The sequence below is a fragment of the Urtica dioica genome, chromosome 7 (genome assembly GCF_054948205.1).
Source record: "Urtica dioica subsp. dioica isolate 48M chromosome 7, U.dioica_male_clone48M_v1_H2, whole genome shotgun sequence".
NCBI classification, from domain to species: domain Eukaryota; kingdom Viridiplantae; phylum Streptophyta; class Magnoliopsida; order Rosales; family Urticaceae; genus Urtica; species Urtica dioica.
In genome coordinates this window covers 40,417,600-40,436,070 of record NC_142762.1, presented here as the reverse complement: position 1 = coordinate 40,436,070, position 18,471 = coordinate 40,417,600, and the positions used below count along the sequence as shown (strand labels likewise).

At 35.4% G+C, this 18,471-nt stretch overlaps 2 protein-coding genes across 2 annotated transcripts; one reads left to right on the top strand and one right to left on the bottom strand.

The window, feature by feature from the left end:
* Nucleotides 1-190: 190 nt before the first annotated feature.
* APT5 (adenine phosphoribosyltransferase 5) lies at nt 191-2,436 on the bottom strand. Its single transcript, XM_089618566.1, has 7 exons — nt 1,995-2,436; nt 1,721-1,831; nt 1,191-1,283; nt 933-1,082; nt 777-835; nt 590-662; nt 191-492 (listed from the first exon to the last, which is right to left on the bottom strand). Exons 1-6 carry the CDS (start codon nt 2,083-2,085, stop codon nt 591-593), a joined length of 576 nt encoding a protein of 191 aa, XP_089474692.1. The 5' UTR covers nt 2,086-2,436; the 3' UTR covers nt 191-492; nt 590.
* A 12,974-nt stretch (nt 2,437-15,410) lies between these two features.
* On the top strand, nt 15,411-18,425 carry LOC149391583 (Myosin heavy chain-related protein). The gene is made up of 2 exons (XM_089618729.1): nt 15,411-15,599; nt 16,009-18,425. The coding sequence occupies exons 1-2, from the start codon at nt 15,450-15,452 to the stop codon at nt 18,274-18,276; spliced, it is 2,418 nt and encodes an 805-aa protein (XP_089474855.1). The 5' UTR covers nt 15,411-15,449; the 3' UTR covers nt 18,277-18,425.
* Nucleotides 18,426-18,471: the final 46 nt, after the last annotated feature.

The window sequence follows — 18,471 nt, the reverse complement described above, 5'->3', positions numbered from 1 at the left end:
TCGTCCGTACTGGCGTCACTAACCCCATATATTCACGGTTTAAATGCCACGTTGTCTTCTTAGCCATAAGATGTGTCAATGAAAACAAAAGTGTTAACATCACTGCATGTAACAAGTTCTTTAGTTTCGACAACTTTTATTCAAAGTTATATAAATCATGAGCGAGACCACATAACACATGGATATTCTTAAGATTAAATCATTGAACATCTGCGCAAGACTTTTACTCATGTACGGATACAGAATGAGGTTTAGCAAATGCATATGAATAATAAACCAATCTCTCTCTCTCTCTCTCTCCCTCTACGAATAGCACTTCTTCACATCCCTTCCTCAAAACTGACACGGGAACATCATAACAATAATAGTAATAGCCTAAAAAGATACTAGTGGAACAGAACGAAATATTACATGAAAACGAGCCTTGTACGGCAGTATAGCTCGAGCTTCATTTCTTTTCATAGTCAGCCCAAGAAAACTTCTAACACATACCTGCTCAAAATCACACACAATAATATAAATACTACGTGACCGATAAGCAACGGAAGAACAAAACCCTTTTCCGAGCTCGATGTACGATTTCACATACCTCAACAACAATCATCTATCTCGCGTGGCTCGACAAGTATGTAAAGCGGGGTTCCATCAAGCCTTCGCTGTCCCTAAAAAATAAAAATAAAAAAAATTCTCAAGCATATCCCGATTCGAGTCTACGTTCATGTCAAAAAATATTTGTGACAGAAAACAAAGTAAAAAAAAAAAATTTACGCACATACCTTGACCTCACGCAATCCAACAACGCAAGCGCATTCAACCACTTCGGCCTTCACTCGTTCTACGGAAACAACAATAATAATAATTACTATTATAATTAACAACGAAAGTCTATTTAAGCAGACATACAAGAATGAAGCTGAGTAGGGAATAGTAACCAAGGAGTTTTATGGCGGCAGAGAGAGTTCCACCGGTGGCCACCAAATCGTCGACGACGATGGCTCGTTCGCCGGTCTGAACCGCACCAACATGCATCTCCAAACAGTCTGTTCCGTACTCCAACTCATACTCTTCGCATATCACTTTTCCTACAAAATATAAAATATATCCCGAAGTCGGATATAATTGATTTAACCAAGGATCGATTACACATTACTGTTTTTAGTTTAGTTCAGTTCAAGCGCACACACACATACCTGGCAATTTTCTGGGTTTGCGGAGAGGAACAAACTTGGCACCAATGGCTAACGCAATGGAAGGACCAAACATGAATCCTCTTGCCTCAACACCTATTCATTCAAGACACAATAACAGAGCTCTTGTGTTAATCTGCGTTTCAGATCACTGATTCACAAGGGCCAGCCTTTAAAATCTGTAAGACATGTTTAAGTCTTTGAACCGTTTTACATTTTTTACAGAGCAAAATTACGAATCCAAGTAGTGATGATAAAAATAACTATAGATAATTCAAGGCTAGATCCATTTTTTGGCCATCAAGACAAGAGAAGAAGTAGAAATAAGAATTGCAGACTCGTTAGGTTTATATATAATATTATTATATATACAAGGTATATTCACATATCTGACTCTATAATATTAAAAAAAAAACCATTAATCGAGCTGCCTCAGAAAACACACACACATATTATATATATATATATATATATATATATATAATAATACAAGAAACTTGAGAAATTGAGAGAAAGAGAGACAGAAGTGGTACCGGCAACAACAGAAATATCCATGTCTCTGTAGCGATCAACAAATATGTCGACCGTATCTTTGAACGCCTTGTGATCCAACAACAACGTTGTTATATCTTGAAACATTATTCCTATCAAACATACACGCACATACAGAAGCATAACATATGTTAACAGTAGAGAAAATACAAGTGAAGAACTCAAGAAAATATAAAGAAACATCGACAACGAGATCACAGCTGAGTTGAAAGTCAAAGAAGAAATCTAAAGAAAGAAAAAAAAAAAGAAAGAAACCTTGTTTGGGAAAGTGAGGCACAACCCTTATTGCTTCAGAAATGCCTTGAAGCCTTGGGTCTCCTTTCAGTCCATTCTCTGCGGCGAACATTCTCTCTCTCTCTCTCTCTCTCTTCAAAACTTCAAATGAGAGAGAGCTTTTACTTTGCAACTTTACTTGCTCTCTTTAGTGGGGTTTTTCGTTTTGCTCAAAAATAAAAGAAAGAAAGAAAGAAAGGAAAGATTTTGATCTTTTCTATGTTATCTTTCTAGGATTGTGTTTTCAAGTTTTCTTTTCAATTCTTTCTATGACACACACAACTCAACAAACCTTCCTTTTCAATTTATTTTACCACGTCCAAAACCAAAACTCTCTGTCTCTCTCTCTCTCTCTACACTATATACCCATATTTTTATATGTATATGTGTGTATCGCTATTTTCAATGTGTTGTGTTGTGTTGTGTGAGTAATTGCGAGTGATTTTACTTCTCTATTTATTATCCCTCTGCGCCTCTGCCTGACCATACCCATTCCACTTTCGAAGATACGCATTAGATTGGATTTCCAGCAACTCGCTCCCTCTCGCGCGTATAGCTTACGCGTCTGCTAATTAGCCAACGCAAAACAAATGATAATCAAATAATGAACAACCTAAGTTAAGGTAAAAAAAAAAAGTTATTATTATTATTTTCAAGAAGAATATAAGTAGGTGTTATGTTACTTGCATTTCAAAATTTCAATAATATGCATGTTCACTTTCTTTCCTTTTTTTGTGTCCTTTGGAATTTAGTAAGAGAAGATCATGGTGAATCATGGTGGATCTCAATAAGGACAAGAATATTCTTAAAATAAATTATTTAATATCATAATAAAATACCCCGCGCGCATGCAAGAAAAAAACAGCATTGCTGATAGCAGTGTATTGGTGCTTATCGCCGTTTTTTCGTTATTTAATTTATCTAAAGAATTTATTATTAGGATATAAATATCTTCCTGTAATTTTTCACAAATTACATTGCTTTTAGCACTTTTTAGTTATATTTTTTAGCAAGTACTGTTAATGGGTTTAGGTGCTCTGATATTAAGTAATCCTGTATTTTTTTAAAAATAATAAATTATCCTGCATTCTAAATGCAGTGTTGTCAAATGAAACCGATTATTGAAATACATATATTTATGTACTATTAGGCACCTGCTATTATCATATTTTATATAAAACTATATAATGTTGGGTCTTGGCAGTTTGATATATCCACAGCAAATATGTCATAGCATTAAAAAAAATGAGCATATACATATTAGTCAACGAGGTCTAATTTTCTTTAATCATTACATTCTTTTATTTTGTTGTCCGAAATAAATTAAGTTTTTCATAACCAGACCAAAGTCACTAAATCAGACGCATGTTTGTTTTTTAACTTGAAAACTGTTTTTGACTTTTCTAACTATTTTATAAAAAAAATTGAATTCACTGTTTGTTTAATAATTCTCATAATATAATTCAAAAAGTTTTCAAACTGTTTTCTGTTTTAATGAAGAAAAACAGAAAACAGTTTTTAGTTGTTTTCCAATTTTTTCACTCAATTTTTTTTTCCTTTTTTTTTTAATATCTCCTCTTGACATCTCCTTCTCTCATATCAACATCATTTCATTTTCCTCACTTTTGATTATCGAAACTTAAGTTTTACAATTATGGCAAACTTTAAACAATCAGAACTCCATTTTACAAACTGTTAATTGGTCGTGATCCTCTCGTTGAGCACATAAGTTTTCACTATTTTTAGTCAATATTAGGTATCAAAAGTTGATATTTGTTGTATTGACTACAAAGACAAACGGTGTTCTCCGATGAACTTGTGAATAATCATTATAACTAAATATACGACCATTATATTCGCAGGAAATACTTTCAATTAGTATATATCTCGACGCCTAATTCTTATGTGAATTATTACATTACAATTACAAAAAACTGAATTAAAAAAAAAAACTGAATTAAAAAAAAAAAACTGCATTAAAAAAAAAACTGAAATCCTTACCAAATAGTATACTTGAAAACAACTGCAAAAAAAATTTAGACTACAACTATATGAAAACAAAAACAGTTTGAGTGAACTACCAAACAAGCCCGTTTTTAAGTTTAAGAGTAAAAGGCCAAAGTAGAAAAATATCTTGTCTAATCAAAAGAGTGAAAAAAAAAATTGCATATTCACCACTAAGTCATATTTTTCCAATCTCTATATATGTATTTAAAAGACAACCTTTAATAACAATTTCCTTTTTTAAAACCTTTTTCTTCTATAACATTTGCAATTGTCATAATTTGTTCATAATGCATTCAGTTGGCTTCTAGTCTTTATAACGAGCCAATACACATTGGCCAAATGAAAATGAAAATGAGAATGAGTGATGACATGTCTGACTTTTGGATCTTTCCGACTGTTCAGTGTACTGTGTATCTATCTAGGCATATTAGCGCAAGTTTTGTCCTTCCATAGAGGGTAAAATTGAATCACCAACCAATAAATCTTGGCCGTCAATTCGAACCCACATATCACAATCCAACGGTCAAGAAGACTAAATCTTGTGCAGTCAACACTTTTGAGAAGCATGGGAGGGTATTTCGGTAATTGGAAGATAAAGAACGGCCACTGATTGGAGAAGAAATGAATCAAGCAATATCAGTTTTTGCGTATTTTGGGAAGTGGTCCCAGGCCCAATGTGAATGTGGTCCTGAGGCCCAACTATAAAAACCTAATGTGGGTTCGTTTGATCTGAGTTATTTAAGTGAATGAGATGGACAAAACAATCAGAGATCAGAAAGCCGTACACGTGGCATAATAGTAGAGTACCTAGGTGGGGTTTTGGACCACATAATAGTGCAACAACGTTCAGTCCTGTGAAGATACTGTGATCCACGAGCTTTGTCGTTTTGCCCTAACGTTTTTAGTAGGGAAAATAACACATTTATACCTTGTGTCTTAGTGAAATGTCGAATTCAACCTTCGGTTTTCAAAAATGTCGAGTTCATACCCTCTGTTTAACTAAAATGACAAAATTATACCCTGAAATAGACAACAGTGTCACGAATATTCTTTTTATTGACTTTTCATTTACATTGACTATAATATTTATACATAAACACCAATTATCTTTATTCATTCGCGCCATATATGTAATTTAGTTAAAAACTAAAAAATAAACAACAGTCTCTTAATCGTGAAGAACACAAAAAGAGGCAAAGGGGTAAACATCGATAGTTGATAGTCATCAAAATCGCATATTCGAATAGAGAATCCAGGATTTAGAGTTACAATTCGAACACAGAATGAAGTCATTTCTTAGGAAGTATGAGTTTTATTATTTAATTTCAATTTAAGGCTATTTTTATTTCAAAATTGAGAATTTGGAAGTTAGGGTACTGATTTAGATTTGATTCGTTTTTTCTTATATAAGAGTTAATATCAATGAAAGGGAGATTTGTGACGTTATTCATTTCAGGGTATAATTTCGTCATTTTAGTTAAACAGATGGTATAATTTCGTCATTTTAGTTAAACAGAGGGTATGAACTCGACATTTTTGAAAACCGAGGGTTAAACTCGACATTTCACTAAAACACATAGTATAAATATGTTATTAAGTATTTACTTCGCAATCTTAAAAAATAAAAAAAAATAAAAAAATAAAGTGACAATGTCTGAATCTGTAGAATCTACTGCCAGGTCATCGAGGTGAAATAATAGTTGGAATGTTCTGTGCCTCCGCGTGGTCTCACGCTCCAAAAAATAATTACGAGTGTAAATGTTTTCGTTGCGAGTTGCGACACACGACGAGACAAAGCAAGTGGCACAAAGACTAGAGTGTACATATTTTGTGATGTGTGGAAATGGTGGACCCCACTAAATAAAATAAAATAAATACATAATGAAAATGGACATAATTACTATTCACATGCACGCGAGGGTATCATTAAAAAACATGATAACATGATCATTAAGAGCTTTACAGACCCCTCATCATCTCACATTCACATCTCTTCGAGATTTGCAAATATCCCTATTCGTGTTCTACAACTTCCGTGCAACCTCTTTCTACGGCCTTGATCTTGTGCCGTACGGTAGGATTAAATCTCGGCCGTTCACAAATCCTTTTGTAGATTCACCCAAGATCCTAAATATTCTTTTATTTATTACTCGTTCGCACGAAGTCAAATGCAATGATAGAGCAATATTGGATGTGTTCGTCTGACTATTTACTTGCTTGCGTGTCGATTCTTTTTTCTTTCTTTTTTTTTAGATTTTGAATTCATCTAGGATTGTATTGTCTACTACCAATTGTTTGTCTTTTAAATTTGTGAAAAAAAAAGCAGAGTATGATAAGAATATTTTATCTGTTTTGTAATGGATATGATAAGATTTAGAGCTATCAAAAAATTTATGCGAAGATAAATTATTAGTTTAATTTATGGATATACACGTTTCTCGTTTTTTCGTTATAATTTCTAAAAAAATATTATTAACCGTATTTAGAGCGATGATTTTAATTATGTAGAAATAATTGTCTTCATTAATAGTGACGGAGTTAGAGATGCTTATTAAGAGGCTGATTATACAAATTGTTAGATGTACAAAGCAAAATTTACAAGTAAAATCATTTTATTTTTTTAATAATAAGAAGAAAAAATATTGCCCTAAATACACTGATAGCCCAAAGAAAGAAGGACAGTGTGAAAGGCTAAGAGGAAGAGAGAGTCAAGATGAGACTTTGGAGTGGGGTCGTGCAACGAGTGAGGTTAGAGCGGTAGTCTCTCACATTCTGATTACGGTTGTGTTTGGTCCGGTCCGATCTCAAACCGGAGCGGACCACTTTAGTCGGACCATCGAAAATTGAAATTGGACTGGATCAGTGAAAACAACCCGGTCCAGATCCTTCAATCATTTTCTTTTTTGGAAACACCTATTCATCGAAATTGAAAGAAATTCTTACAAAAATTGTAGTAGATTAAAAAATCAAAAAATTTGGAAAATAGTCAATTTAAACGTTTGATATTGCTAAATAGTCAACGTTTGGTAAATTTTAGGTAAATAGTCGTAAATAATGACGTAGGCGAATATGTGGAGGTGATTATTTATCTAAAATTTACGTCTGTTGGCTATTTACCTAAGACTTATTAAATGTTGGCTATTTAGCAATATCAAACGTTTAAATTAGCTATTTTTCTAATGAACCTTAAAAAAATTCAATGTATGTTAGCTTGGCAACAAATTTGACAGTTTTTATAAGCTAGTTTTTTATAGTACTTTTGTTATATATGTAGTTTGGCTAGAAAATAATTTTGTAGGATCACAGATCACTAACGCCATGACTGGCCTAACTTTTATTGGGGCCTTAGCGAAACTTAAAGGTTAGGTCTTACAAAAATAAAATACGTATTAACATATATCAAAATCGAACACTAAGATTGACAACCAGCATTTTTCGAATCTTGACTTTGACTGTAATTTTATGAGAAGATTTTTGATATCATGGACCGGAATATTTTAGTTATATATCGTCATTAAACAATTTTGGTGCAATTTAAACTTGCAAAGACTATTGTATATAATTTTGATAAATCATCGGCAAAGTGAGATAACTTTTCAGTGTCTGCGATTGATAAACAGTATCACGGATTTGATTCTTTGATGTAAATAAGTACAGAAGATTCGATGACTATGGAAATCTCTCGTAGTTAAGACGGAACCAACAAATACCCAACATCACAAACGTGCAGTCATAAGATTGTTTTAGAAAGAAAGATTTATATGGTGGAGATTTTGAGGACGTACATGATATTTTGTTCTTTGGAATATTTAATTAGGTGTGACCTCGTACCAATATAAGACATCAAGATATATATAATGATCCTTATCCCTCATAGTGATTATTGTCACGTCTCACTTAACTAGTAGATTAGTAATAAATGAAATGAGATATATTACGGGGCCGTTTGGTTTAGTTTTCTAAACTCGTTTTCTGTTTTTAAATTCTGTTTTCTGATTCTAATTTTTAAATTTAAAAAACAGATTTAGAATTACGTTTCAGAATATTTTAAATGTTGTTTGGTTATGTTTTCCATTCAATTGTATAGAGATAAAATAGAAAACAACTTTTCATTGTTTTCTAAACAAATTTCAAAGAAAACAGAAACATGATTCTAAATCTGTTTTCTGAATTTATAACCAAACAGATTTTCTAAAACTGTTTTCTAGAATTTAGAATCAGAAAACAGAAAACGGTTTTGGAAAAGTTAACCAAACAGCCCGCATTTTTTTAATCTTGAACTGCATAATTGATTTAATTTGCCTCTTAAATAATCGATCAAAATATTCTTTTGAATATATCATATAGTGAGAAACATTTATCGTTATCTAAAAATAAATAAATCATAATGAATTAACAGTTAATATATCTAATTTTTGTATTATAATATTGATATTAAATTTGTGGCCCTCCATATATCTCCATTGGTATATGCTACCTGTCCACCAAGCCGCTGGTTGGAATTTTTTGGTTAACAGTTAACTAATCGGAAAAAAAAAAAAAAAAAAGCCGTGGTTAACTTATTTTTACTGGTTTTAATATTTTTGTGAATAATCTTGTTTTCTTATACAAAATTAGCTTGTATCAATTATAATTTAAATTAATTGATTAATTAAATTTTAAAATAAAATAAAACAATTTGTATGTTAGTTATTTCAATCAATTGTTGTGTTTCTAAAAGATTATAAACACCACTCTGGGGCCTATGTTGATCTATGTCTTTTCGTCAAAGACACTCGATAATACATAGAGTGTTTGAAGATCGGGTCCAAAATGCCGCTGGGACTACCAAAAGAGAGATATCCGGACTTGTCACTCTTATTCGCCATAAAAAAAGTTCATGGTTCTTCTTCAATTATAATTCTAGGAAAATGAACTACGGGCGTGTGCAGGCACGAAGCCACATGGGAGTAAGAGGGGACTATAGCCCCCCTCAATTATTTTTTATTTTTTCGTATTTTTTGCTCATTTTTTATTTTATTTTTACATTTTTTATCCTCAAAATTTACAAATCAGTCCCCTGAATGTTTTGTTGCAAATTAGCCCCCTTAGTCTAGATTCCTGGTTTCGTCCCTGGACGTGTGGATGGATTTTTCTCGACGCACAGTCTGACGCTTAACATAAGTGATTTGCGCTAAGTGACGCAGAGGTCTAGATCGTCTATAATTTGTAGATACTTAAAGCGATGAGAGAGAGAGAGAGAGACAAAGAGAGTTTATGGTTCAAATAGTCTAACCATTGGCCCCTGAATGGCTTGGTAGATATAGTGAGATTTGGTAGCTCATGGGACGAGATAGGCCTAGGAAGTCACATTTGGTCGAACATGACCAAATATCAGGCCATATATATGTGGTTGGACCATCTTTTTCTCTTTGGATATTGGTTAGGCATGGGAATGGGATAATGGAATTTGGCCTGGAATCTTTACTTGCCTTTGGCCCGAGTCCCTCGACATTGTTGTACTTTTTTATTTGGGTTGTTGCTTTCGTTGAAAAAAAAGTCCATATAACAGTTGCCAATGTTTGTTACCAATAGTAGAGCTCAGTTTTGTAGTTGATAGAGTTATTTATTTAATTTTTTTTTTGTTGTAAAATAAATAAAGACTAATATTGTTGCAAATAACTAAGTTGAACTTTATGATAATAATTGCGTTATATTTCAAAATTACTTACTAATTTGTCTGTAAGAATACATTTATTAAATGCCACGATGATTACTTCATATTATTTTATAGCAACATAATTATTTTAAATTTATGGAAGATGTAAAAAAAAATTATATAACACCATATGATTCAAAAGATATAAGTTAAACATATATACATGAACTATAATGTAATAAAAAGAAATTTAATAAAAAAAATATTAAAATAAAAAATGTAGAATATGTTTTTTTTGTGTGTGTGTTACAAATAGATAGTAAATTTGAGATCAAACACTATGGTATTTTGAAATATAAAAAAAACTGCATTTTAAAGTTTTGGGTCGGATATGTTTTAAGAGAATCTCAAAACATTCTAACCCAAAAGTGTATTCCGTGAACATTACTCAAACAAAAATTTGCTGTTATTCTGTTACGATTTTGCACCCGGTGGCATAATTTTTATGTTGTCATTTTAATTTCTTATTTCGATTCACACCTTAAAGCTAACGATAATTAGAAATTATCTCTTTCTCCTAAAAGAGAAAACCTCTAAGAAACCCTAGGTTTTTCTAGCAGCCATTGCCGCCCCTCTAGAACTCGGACGCCGCCTCCGTGGTGTGCTTTGACCTGAGGAGAGCCTTTTTTCTCATTTTTGTTTGGTTGATATATATATATATATATATATATATATATATATATATATCTATCTATTTTCATATTCAAATAAAAGTCAGTTCATTGTAGATTTCAATCAATTTCAAGGCCTTTCTTTGGCGGCTTTGTCTCATCTTCGTGCTTGTGAAGTCCCATCAATCTTCTAGTCGAGGTGGCACTTCACAACACTGCAGCATCTGCTCTGCCTCTTGTCTCAGGATGCGAGCTTCGAGTTGATCTCTGGCTGTTGGGAGATTTGACTCCAGAAGGCACCTTATCTGGCGTCCTCGTCGATCTCGTTTCTCTACTTTAACTCGATGGTAATCTCTTCTCATGCGAGCTTGGATATTTGGGTTGCTATGTTGTATATGCGTGGTCTCGGAGGCCGACTACGCTTGGCGACGAGGGAAACGTCGGGTTGCGGGATGATGTGTACAGTAGATCCGGGAGACTACGAGGAGTTTTTAGTGGTAGTATCAGGCTTCATTGGGGATTGTCAACGGGAAGACACTTGTGCCTTTTGTCTGCACCTCTTGGTGTCGAGAGTGGTTCATTGGTCTTGATTTAGTCTTTATAATTTTCTTTGTTATGGTGTTTATGTTTGTGTACCTTTTGTTTTGTTATCTCTTGTTGGATGATTTGGTTTGAATTGGAGATGGATCAACCATCGTCTAATATCTCATGTTCGGGTTTCTGTTAAGTTTTTTCCTATACATGGAAAAGATTAATCTTTTTCATGGTCATCGAACTGCGGTTGAATGAGTCTTTCCATCCACTATTATGTATATTTTGAAAGAGCCTTACATGTGCTCGAATTTTTGCGTGCCTTTAAGTCTTTCCGTTGTCGGAAGCAAACAGCAGATGAACTATTACTAGTACTAAGTGTTAGAGTGACTCCAACTTAAATTTTTGGGTTATAGTGTTCTTTGCGGTCGGCGCCGTTGTCTAGGGGCGTCATCGCCTTCCCCGTAGCGACATTCTGCCGTCACACAAAGCTGATCGACGTTTCCACCTCCACAGATGTCAAACATCTTTTCTTCTCCCTCCAACATCGCTCTTTAACGTTTCCACCTTCGTTCGGGAAACTCTGAAGATCTGTCCTCATCCTGGTCGATAGATCGTGGTTGGTTGGATCTCTCTATCATTCATAAAGAGTTATATGAAAGAGCTTGATATTTATGATCTATTCTTATTGTGCATTTTGTGCACGAATTGGACTAATATTTGTCATTGGCGTAATTATTGACTGTAGATCTTTTTCATTCTAGGTTTTTATTGTTCTTTAGATCAAAAAGGTCCAAAACCCTATTTGCTGATGTTATACTCATACATGGCTCTAAGCTATTTTCTTAAATAAATAAAAAAGGGTTCATTCGATATACATCCATATTTACATTTTCACATTGGTATATAGACAATGTTTCGTAAATCTTAAATAAATAACGACGTCCATGTATTTACTCGTGTAAATTGATGTAAATACCCCCACCATTTTATTTCAATGAAATGGTAAATCAGGAATACCACGTCATGTTTGTGGCTATTTACTTATGATTTACGAAACGTTGGCTATATAACAATCTCAAACGTTTTAATTGGCTAATGACCTAATTTTTTGAAGAAAAAAAAACCAAAATCACATGAAACGTGTCACGCATTGAACCACAGAAGAAAGTAACAAAATCCCTCCTTAACGATGACCCATAATAATTGTGTTTGTGTCGACCAGAAACTTTCTTCGACGACGTTTATTAAATGTGAACACGTGAAACTACACGAGTGTTTTGAAAGTTTTTCCAATACCCTCTCTAATCGGTCATACTCGTCAATTTGGGGCTCACAAAAGAAAGAAAACCTGGTTCATAACAGTGTAGAGTTCGGTCGTCATTATGCAGCGAAAAAGACCTCTCAGATATATAATCAAAGCTTCCAATTTGCACTTACTAAACGACACACCATTTGGATGCGAACAAATTTATACCAGACTTTGAGAGTCTTAGCTTGTCTTTTTTTGTGAAGCGATTTTGTTTCATAATATCTCTATACTTTATCGTGTGCATGGCAAATTGTCAAATGTATTGTATTGAATGAAGCTCTATTTATTTCAGACGAAGAAACGTACCTATCTAATTTTACTCTCTGTAATTAGGACCTCTAATGTATCACTTGGCCTATAGAATTCGTGCCTACGTGGACAGTTGGCTAACTTGACCTAATGCAAAATATATATATTTTCCCCCACGAAAAATAAAATTGAGTTTGACGTATCCTTTATGTTTATTAAATTTAAAAAAATCCTAAAAAATATAATTAATTTGCATCCTAATTTATCAAATTTGGCAAAAGAACAAATATAATATCACAATTGTTTAGTCATCATTTGTTTTTATTGATGTTCGCTTGTTTGTATTCCAAACTAAAAAATAAATCTTACCATCGTAATTTACATGATCCTTGGTCAGTTTAGGTCCTTATTCCTAATGTAACCCTATATGATATTATATATTTTTATTATGTACATTTGAATATACTTAAAATAAATTAAAATACGTAGTAAAGGGTGCATTTTCAACATTTATAAAATATGAGGAATAATATTCTAAAAAAATAGATAATCGAAAATATGAGTTGATATGATATATACTAAAAGGAAACCCCGATATATTGTAGACTCTACAGTAACCGCAAGAGATTTTTATTTTATTTTTTAATTAGAAAAAAATTATACTAAATCAAATATATCATGTATAGCTAATTGGAGGTGAAAAAATATTATAGCTATAATCAGGGCTGACCCAAACTCACCGGGGGCTCTAGGCGATTCAATATTTTGGGGCCCTATAATACTCATAAAAATTTAAATTTTCAAGGTAAAAAATGTATTTTTTTTAGAAAATTGGTCAAAAGTTTGTAGGGTCAAAAATATAAATTTTCTTAAAAATAGATAAAAAGTGTAAAAATTTTGGAGCCCATCCACATATGGGGCCCTAAGTCTGAGCCTAGTCCGCCTTACCCCAAGGCCGGCAGTGGCTATAATAGTATCCTGGTGAGGCCTACATAAATCTTAACCCTATTTACTTAATATGATTTTCTTTCTTTATGTTATAAACATGTGGACTTATTTCATATAGTTTCTTATGTATGAGTCAGTAAATTATCAAATATGTAAAATAATATCACATCTAGATAGTTTATAAGATTATATTATGTTTGTAAAATATTTAAGAGTATGAGATAATTTTTAATTTATAGTTCCTCCCCATGAAATAAAATGTTTTGTCTGCTTATAAAATTATATTGCATGTATCCTAATATCTCTAATAAAATAACATTACAATTAAAAGTGTTGCGATATTTTCGTATGCAAGTGCACGTAGTTATTTAAGTAATATAAGCGTAAGTACGAGTCGATCCCACGAAGACTTTACTTAACCGAAACTAAACCCAGCAACGAATTGAACTCAAGAATAACAAAGATGATTATTAACTAAAATACATAAAATAAAATAGAACACAAAATAAACGATAGGTGAACGGATATGAGGAATGCGAGGGCAACGGCTTCGCTAAACTCTCATATGGTTGGGATTCTTAGAAATACGCACAATTTTTCGGTTCTCTCTCTTCCCTAATCACACTCACGTAATATTATCGATAAATCTCTCTCGACCATCTAACAACCTATATCAATACCGAATTTTTATCCTTCGATCTCAAACCCTAAAAATACGACAACATTACAAACAAGAGCTTTAACATGGTTTCATAGCAGCCTAGCTATCTCTACCATATGAATGTACTACGGTGAAATAATTTTTATGCACGATTATTAATTCTCTCTCGAGCAACTAAATAATCATAGAAAACATGAATGAGATCATGAATCTCACACAAACATTAAGCACATAATCAATTCAAGAGATAGAGAGTATGAACAGAAAAACACTTCAATTAAATAATTATGAATCCACAACCATAATTGAGAAAAGTTAAGCCATCACCTTTAAGGGGGTTTAGTTCTTGGCGTCGACAAGAACAGAAACACAAAATAAACTAAAACAAACCATAAAAACCATATCAAAAAAAAAAAAAAAAAAATAAACGAATGTTCCAAGGATAGAGTTAAGAAAGAAAAACGTTGGATCGTGGTTGTTAATTGTCGACGAGCGATGTCTTCTTCTCCGATTTCCTCTTCTCTCCCAATAAGTCAAACAACTATTAAAACTCTAAAATAAAACCTATAAATTGATTATGAGGAGTCTAATATATATAGGGTGTTTAGAGTTATTTTCGGAGCCTTCTAGGTCTTTAGATTTGATCTAATGGCTTAAAATCCTTTAGAAACGCGAAAATTGAATTGCTGTCAGTGTCCCTTGCGCGGCGCGTTCCCTCGAACGCGCATATTGCTCGGGAAGAATGTTGTGCATGTTGCGCGGCGTGCAACTCTTTTCTTCTTTCGTTCGTTCGTTGTTCTAGAGGCAATCCGCGCAGCGCCTCTTTCTTTCATGTCGCATCGTACAATTTCCACAGCGCAAGTAACAGCTTCCACGACCATAACTCTTAGATCCGATGTCTGATTTTCGCAAATAAATATGCGCCGAAAAGCTAAGGAAAATATCTATCCAATGTTGAGTAGAATATATCCAAAATCTTCAATAAAAAATCCCATTACTCCGACTACATCATGCAATCTCAACAAATTCTTCTAAAACTAATTTGAATAATCTTTATAAATGTTATACATTTTAAAATATGAATTATATTTTCTATCAAATAACCCGCAACAAGGTGAGTTAAGAAAACTCGACTTTGACTAAAACTAAGGGCATGAAATGTATATATCAATCGACTAAACGCTCGTGGCATAGATATTTTTTCCCAAATAAAGATCCAAACGAAACGGCGCAAGATAGCAAGGGGCGCGCATAATAGAGGCGAGTGGCGAGGGGGTAATGAAAAGAGAGCCACATGTATGGTGTTATGCTAACGTAAGCCGAACGGTTCTCTCATTGGTCCGTATTTTCCCTCCATTAATAAAATCTCTTTTTTCCCATTCCCAATTTGGCCTCTTCTACTTCCCTTTCTCTCTAACGTATGTTATACACACACATAAATAATATATATACATCGCTGCTGTATCTAGAGGCCTTGATTCAACTTTTTCTTCTGACGTTTCCAAATTCAATGGCGTTCTCTTCCGCACCTTCCGATGTTCGTACTGCCTCTCCTTTACGCGACTCCAAGGTTGTCTTTTTTATTTTTATTTTTTTAATTCTACGCATGATCTGTATACACATGTTTGTCTGAAAGTATATACGTGTTTCGGTTTCGTAATTTATGGGAAAAAAATAAACTCTTGAGAGTTCTCTATTTTCGGTTCCTTTTATGATCCGTACTGTTGGGATTTCTTCGGATCCTTGCTGAAGAAAGAATTTTTAATTTCTTCAGTGAAAAAGCAAAATATAGGGTTTTGTTTATAAAATGTCTAGCTTAATTAGGATATTTCGTGCTTTGAATACTGATTTATGATTGCGAAGCTGAGATTTATGATTGGGTACATACGCTTAGGTCTTCACGTGCATTAACAAGAAGTGATTACTAGTTAAACGAATGCAGCTTTTTTTTTTTTTTTTTTTCTTTTTCAAATTTGCAGTTGAGTTCTGCGAGGATAAATGGAAAGCCTAACAAGCTAAGTTTTGGTTCGAGCCCGAGAAGAAGAAGAGGAAGAGACCCTTGTTTGAAGGTCACTAAAGCAGTGTTGGATAACCGGAAGCCAAGCATCGGAAGCAACGAATCTTCCGAGCCCGCGAGGATTCTTCTCGAGAGGCTTTTCGCCCAGACACAGAAGCTGGAAGAGCACATGAGCCAAGACTCGCGTCTCTCTCGAGATGTTCAGCTGGGTCTCAACCTCGAGACCTTGGAGGCCGATCTGATGGCCGCTCTGGATGCTCTGAGGAAGAAGGAAGAGGAATTTCAGGCCGCCGAGAAGACGGTGGTTCTCGAGAACGGAGAGCTGAGACGCGCGAGGACGGAGCTGGAGCGACGCGAGAGAGAAGTCTCCGACGCCCGTCAGAAGTACCGGAAAATTGAGGAGGAATTGAAGCTGGCGAATCTCGATCTGGATTCCCGGGCTCGGGAGATCGGGGGCTTGAAGGCTCGGATCGGGGAGATGGACGAGAATGTCGGCACCGCTCAGTCCGCGCTCGCTCTGAAAGAGGATGAGATCGAGAGAGTGAGCGGCGAGTTGCTGAAGAAATCCGAAGAGGCCGAGCGAATCGACTCCAAGCTCAAGTCCAAGGCTCGGCTTCTGAATCAAGCGAATGAAGTGGTGAAGGGACAAGAGACCGAAATCCAAGCCCTCCGAAAGAGCATCGGGGAGAAAGAGGAGGAGCTGGAAGCTGAGCTGGCGCTGAGGGGAGTTGAAGAAGCGAAGCTTAAGGCTGCGGAGTCGGAGTTGGAGAAGCAGACGTTAGATTGGTTGCAAGTTCGGGAAGAGATGAAGAAGCTCGCGGAGGAAGTTGGTAAACACGCTAATGCGACAATGGAGGATTTTCAGAGGGTGAATAGGCTTCTCGGCGATGCTCGGTCCGAGCTGGTTTCTTCTCAGAAGTCTCTGGCGCTCTCGAGGCAGAAGATGGAAGAACAAGAGCGGGTCGTTGGAAATCGGCTGGCGGAGCTTGAAGAGCAGAAGAAGAACGTAATGTCTTACATGGTGAGTTTGGAAGATGCCCATAAAGAGATAGAGAGCGAACGAGCGAAGCTCAGGCTGGCCGAGGCTCGGAACGATAAACTCGAGGGTGATTTGTTGAAGGAGAGAAGATCGGTGAGTGATTTGGATACCCAGTTGAGGAAAGAGAGATCTTCGCTGCAGAAAGCTGTGTACGAGGTGTCTTCTTTCAAGAGGCAGCTCGATCAGAAAAGCTCCGAATTCGAAAAAACGCAGAGCCTCCTTCGGGTGAAGGAGTCCGAGCTCGTGGAGGCTAAGCTGGAGATTCAGAATTTGAAATCCGCTCAGGCTTCGCTTGAGCGCGTCTTGGAGGAGAAAAATTCGGAAATTGTTGATGCGAAGAAGAAGCTTGACGTATTGAGCAACGAAATCTCTGAGCTGAGGATGCTCTTGAACAGTAAAGACATTCAGCTGATTCAAGCTACCGGATTGTTGACGGAGAAAGATGAGCAACTCGGTGTAGTTCAAAATGAACTGGACAGCACAAAGCAGAAAGCTTTCGAAGCCGAAAACGTGGTCGAAAGGATCGTCGAGCTCACGAACAAACTGGTCGTAACGATCAAGGAAGAAGACTACATGTTTGATAACGCTGGCCGCGAGTCGTTGCAGAAACCATTCAGAGAGCCATCAGAAGAAATCACGTTGAAGAAAAGGCAATTAGAAACCGAGCTCGAAATGACCAAGGAGAGGTTGAGAACGAAGGAAATGGATGTTCTCATAGCGCAGAGGTCTCTCGCTGTCAAAGACGAAGAGCTGAAACTGATTCTCGAGAGATCGGACGAGAAGGAGAGAGAGCTCAAGAAGATGAAGGACGAGGTGGAACAAGACGCCGCCGATCTGAGAAAGCTCTATGCGTTGGCTCAAGAGAGAATGGGCGAGAGAACCGTCGGCGACTTGGCAATAGAGAAGCTTCAGATCGAGGCGGCTCAGTTGGAAGCTGAAGCGGCGATGAACGCTCTGCAGAAACTGTCGGAGATGAGTCGGGAGCTACTGATTGGAGCTGCCTCGAGCACCGATATCGAGGGTGATTTCAGAGAGAAATCGGATTTCTGGAACGACTTGTTCGACGAAAACAAGGAATCTTTCGAGGTGGTCAAGACAGAAGTGGTTAGGCTCTCTGCGATGACCGAGCAGCTTCTCAAGGACGCTGGGATTGCATCGCTTGGAGCTAATCGTGAACCTGTCAGGGCTTAGATCTTGTATTTATGCTTAGATATGTGATATTTATTGATCGTTTTTTTATCCTTACATTCAAAGTTAGTATGTAAGAATAAAGAGTAGCATTGTTATAATTCGTACAAATGAGGATGTGTAATCTATGTCACGTCACATTATTGTGTCTATATACTGGTTTAGGAGAGAACCAAGAAGAAAATCTATTTACTTATT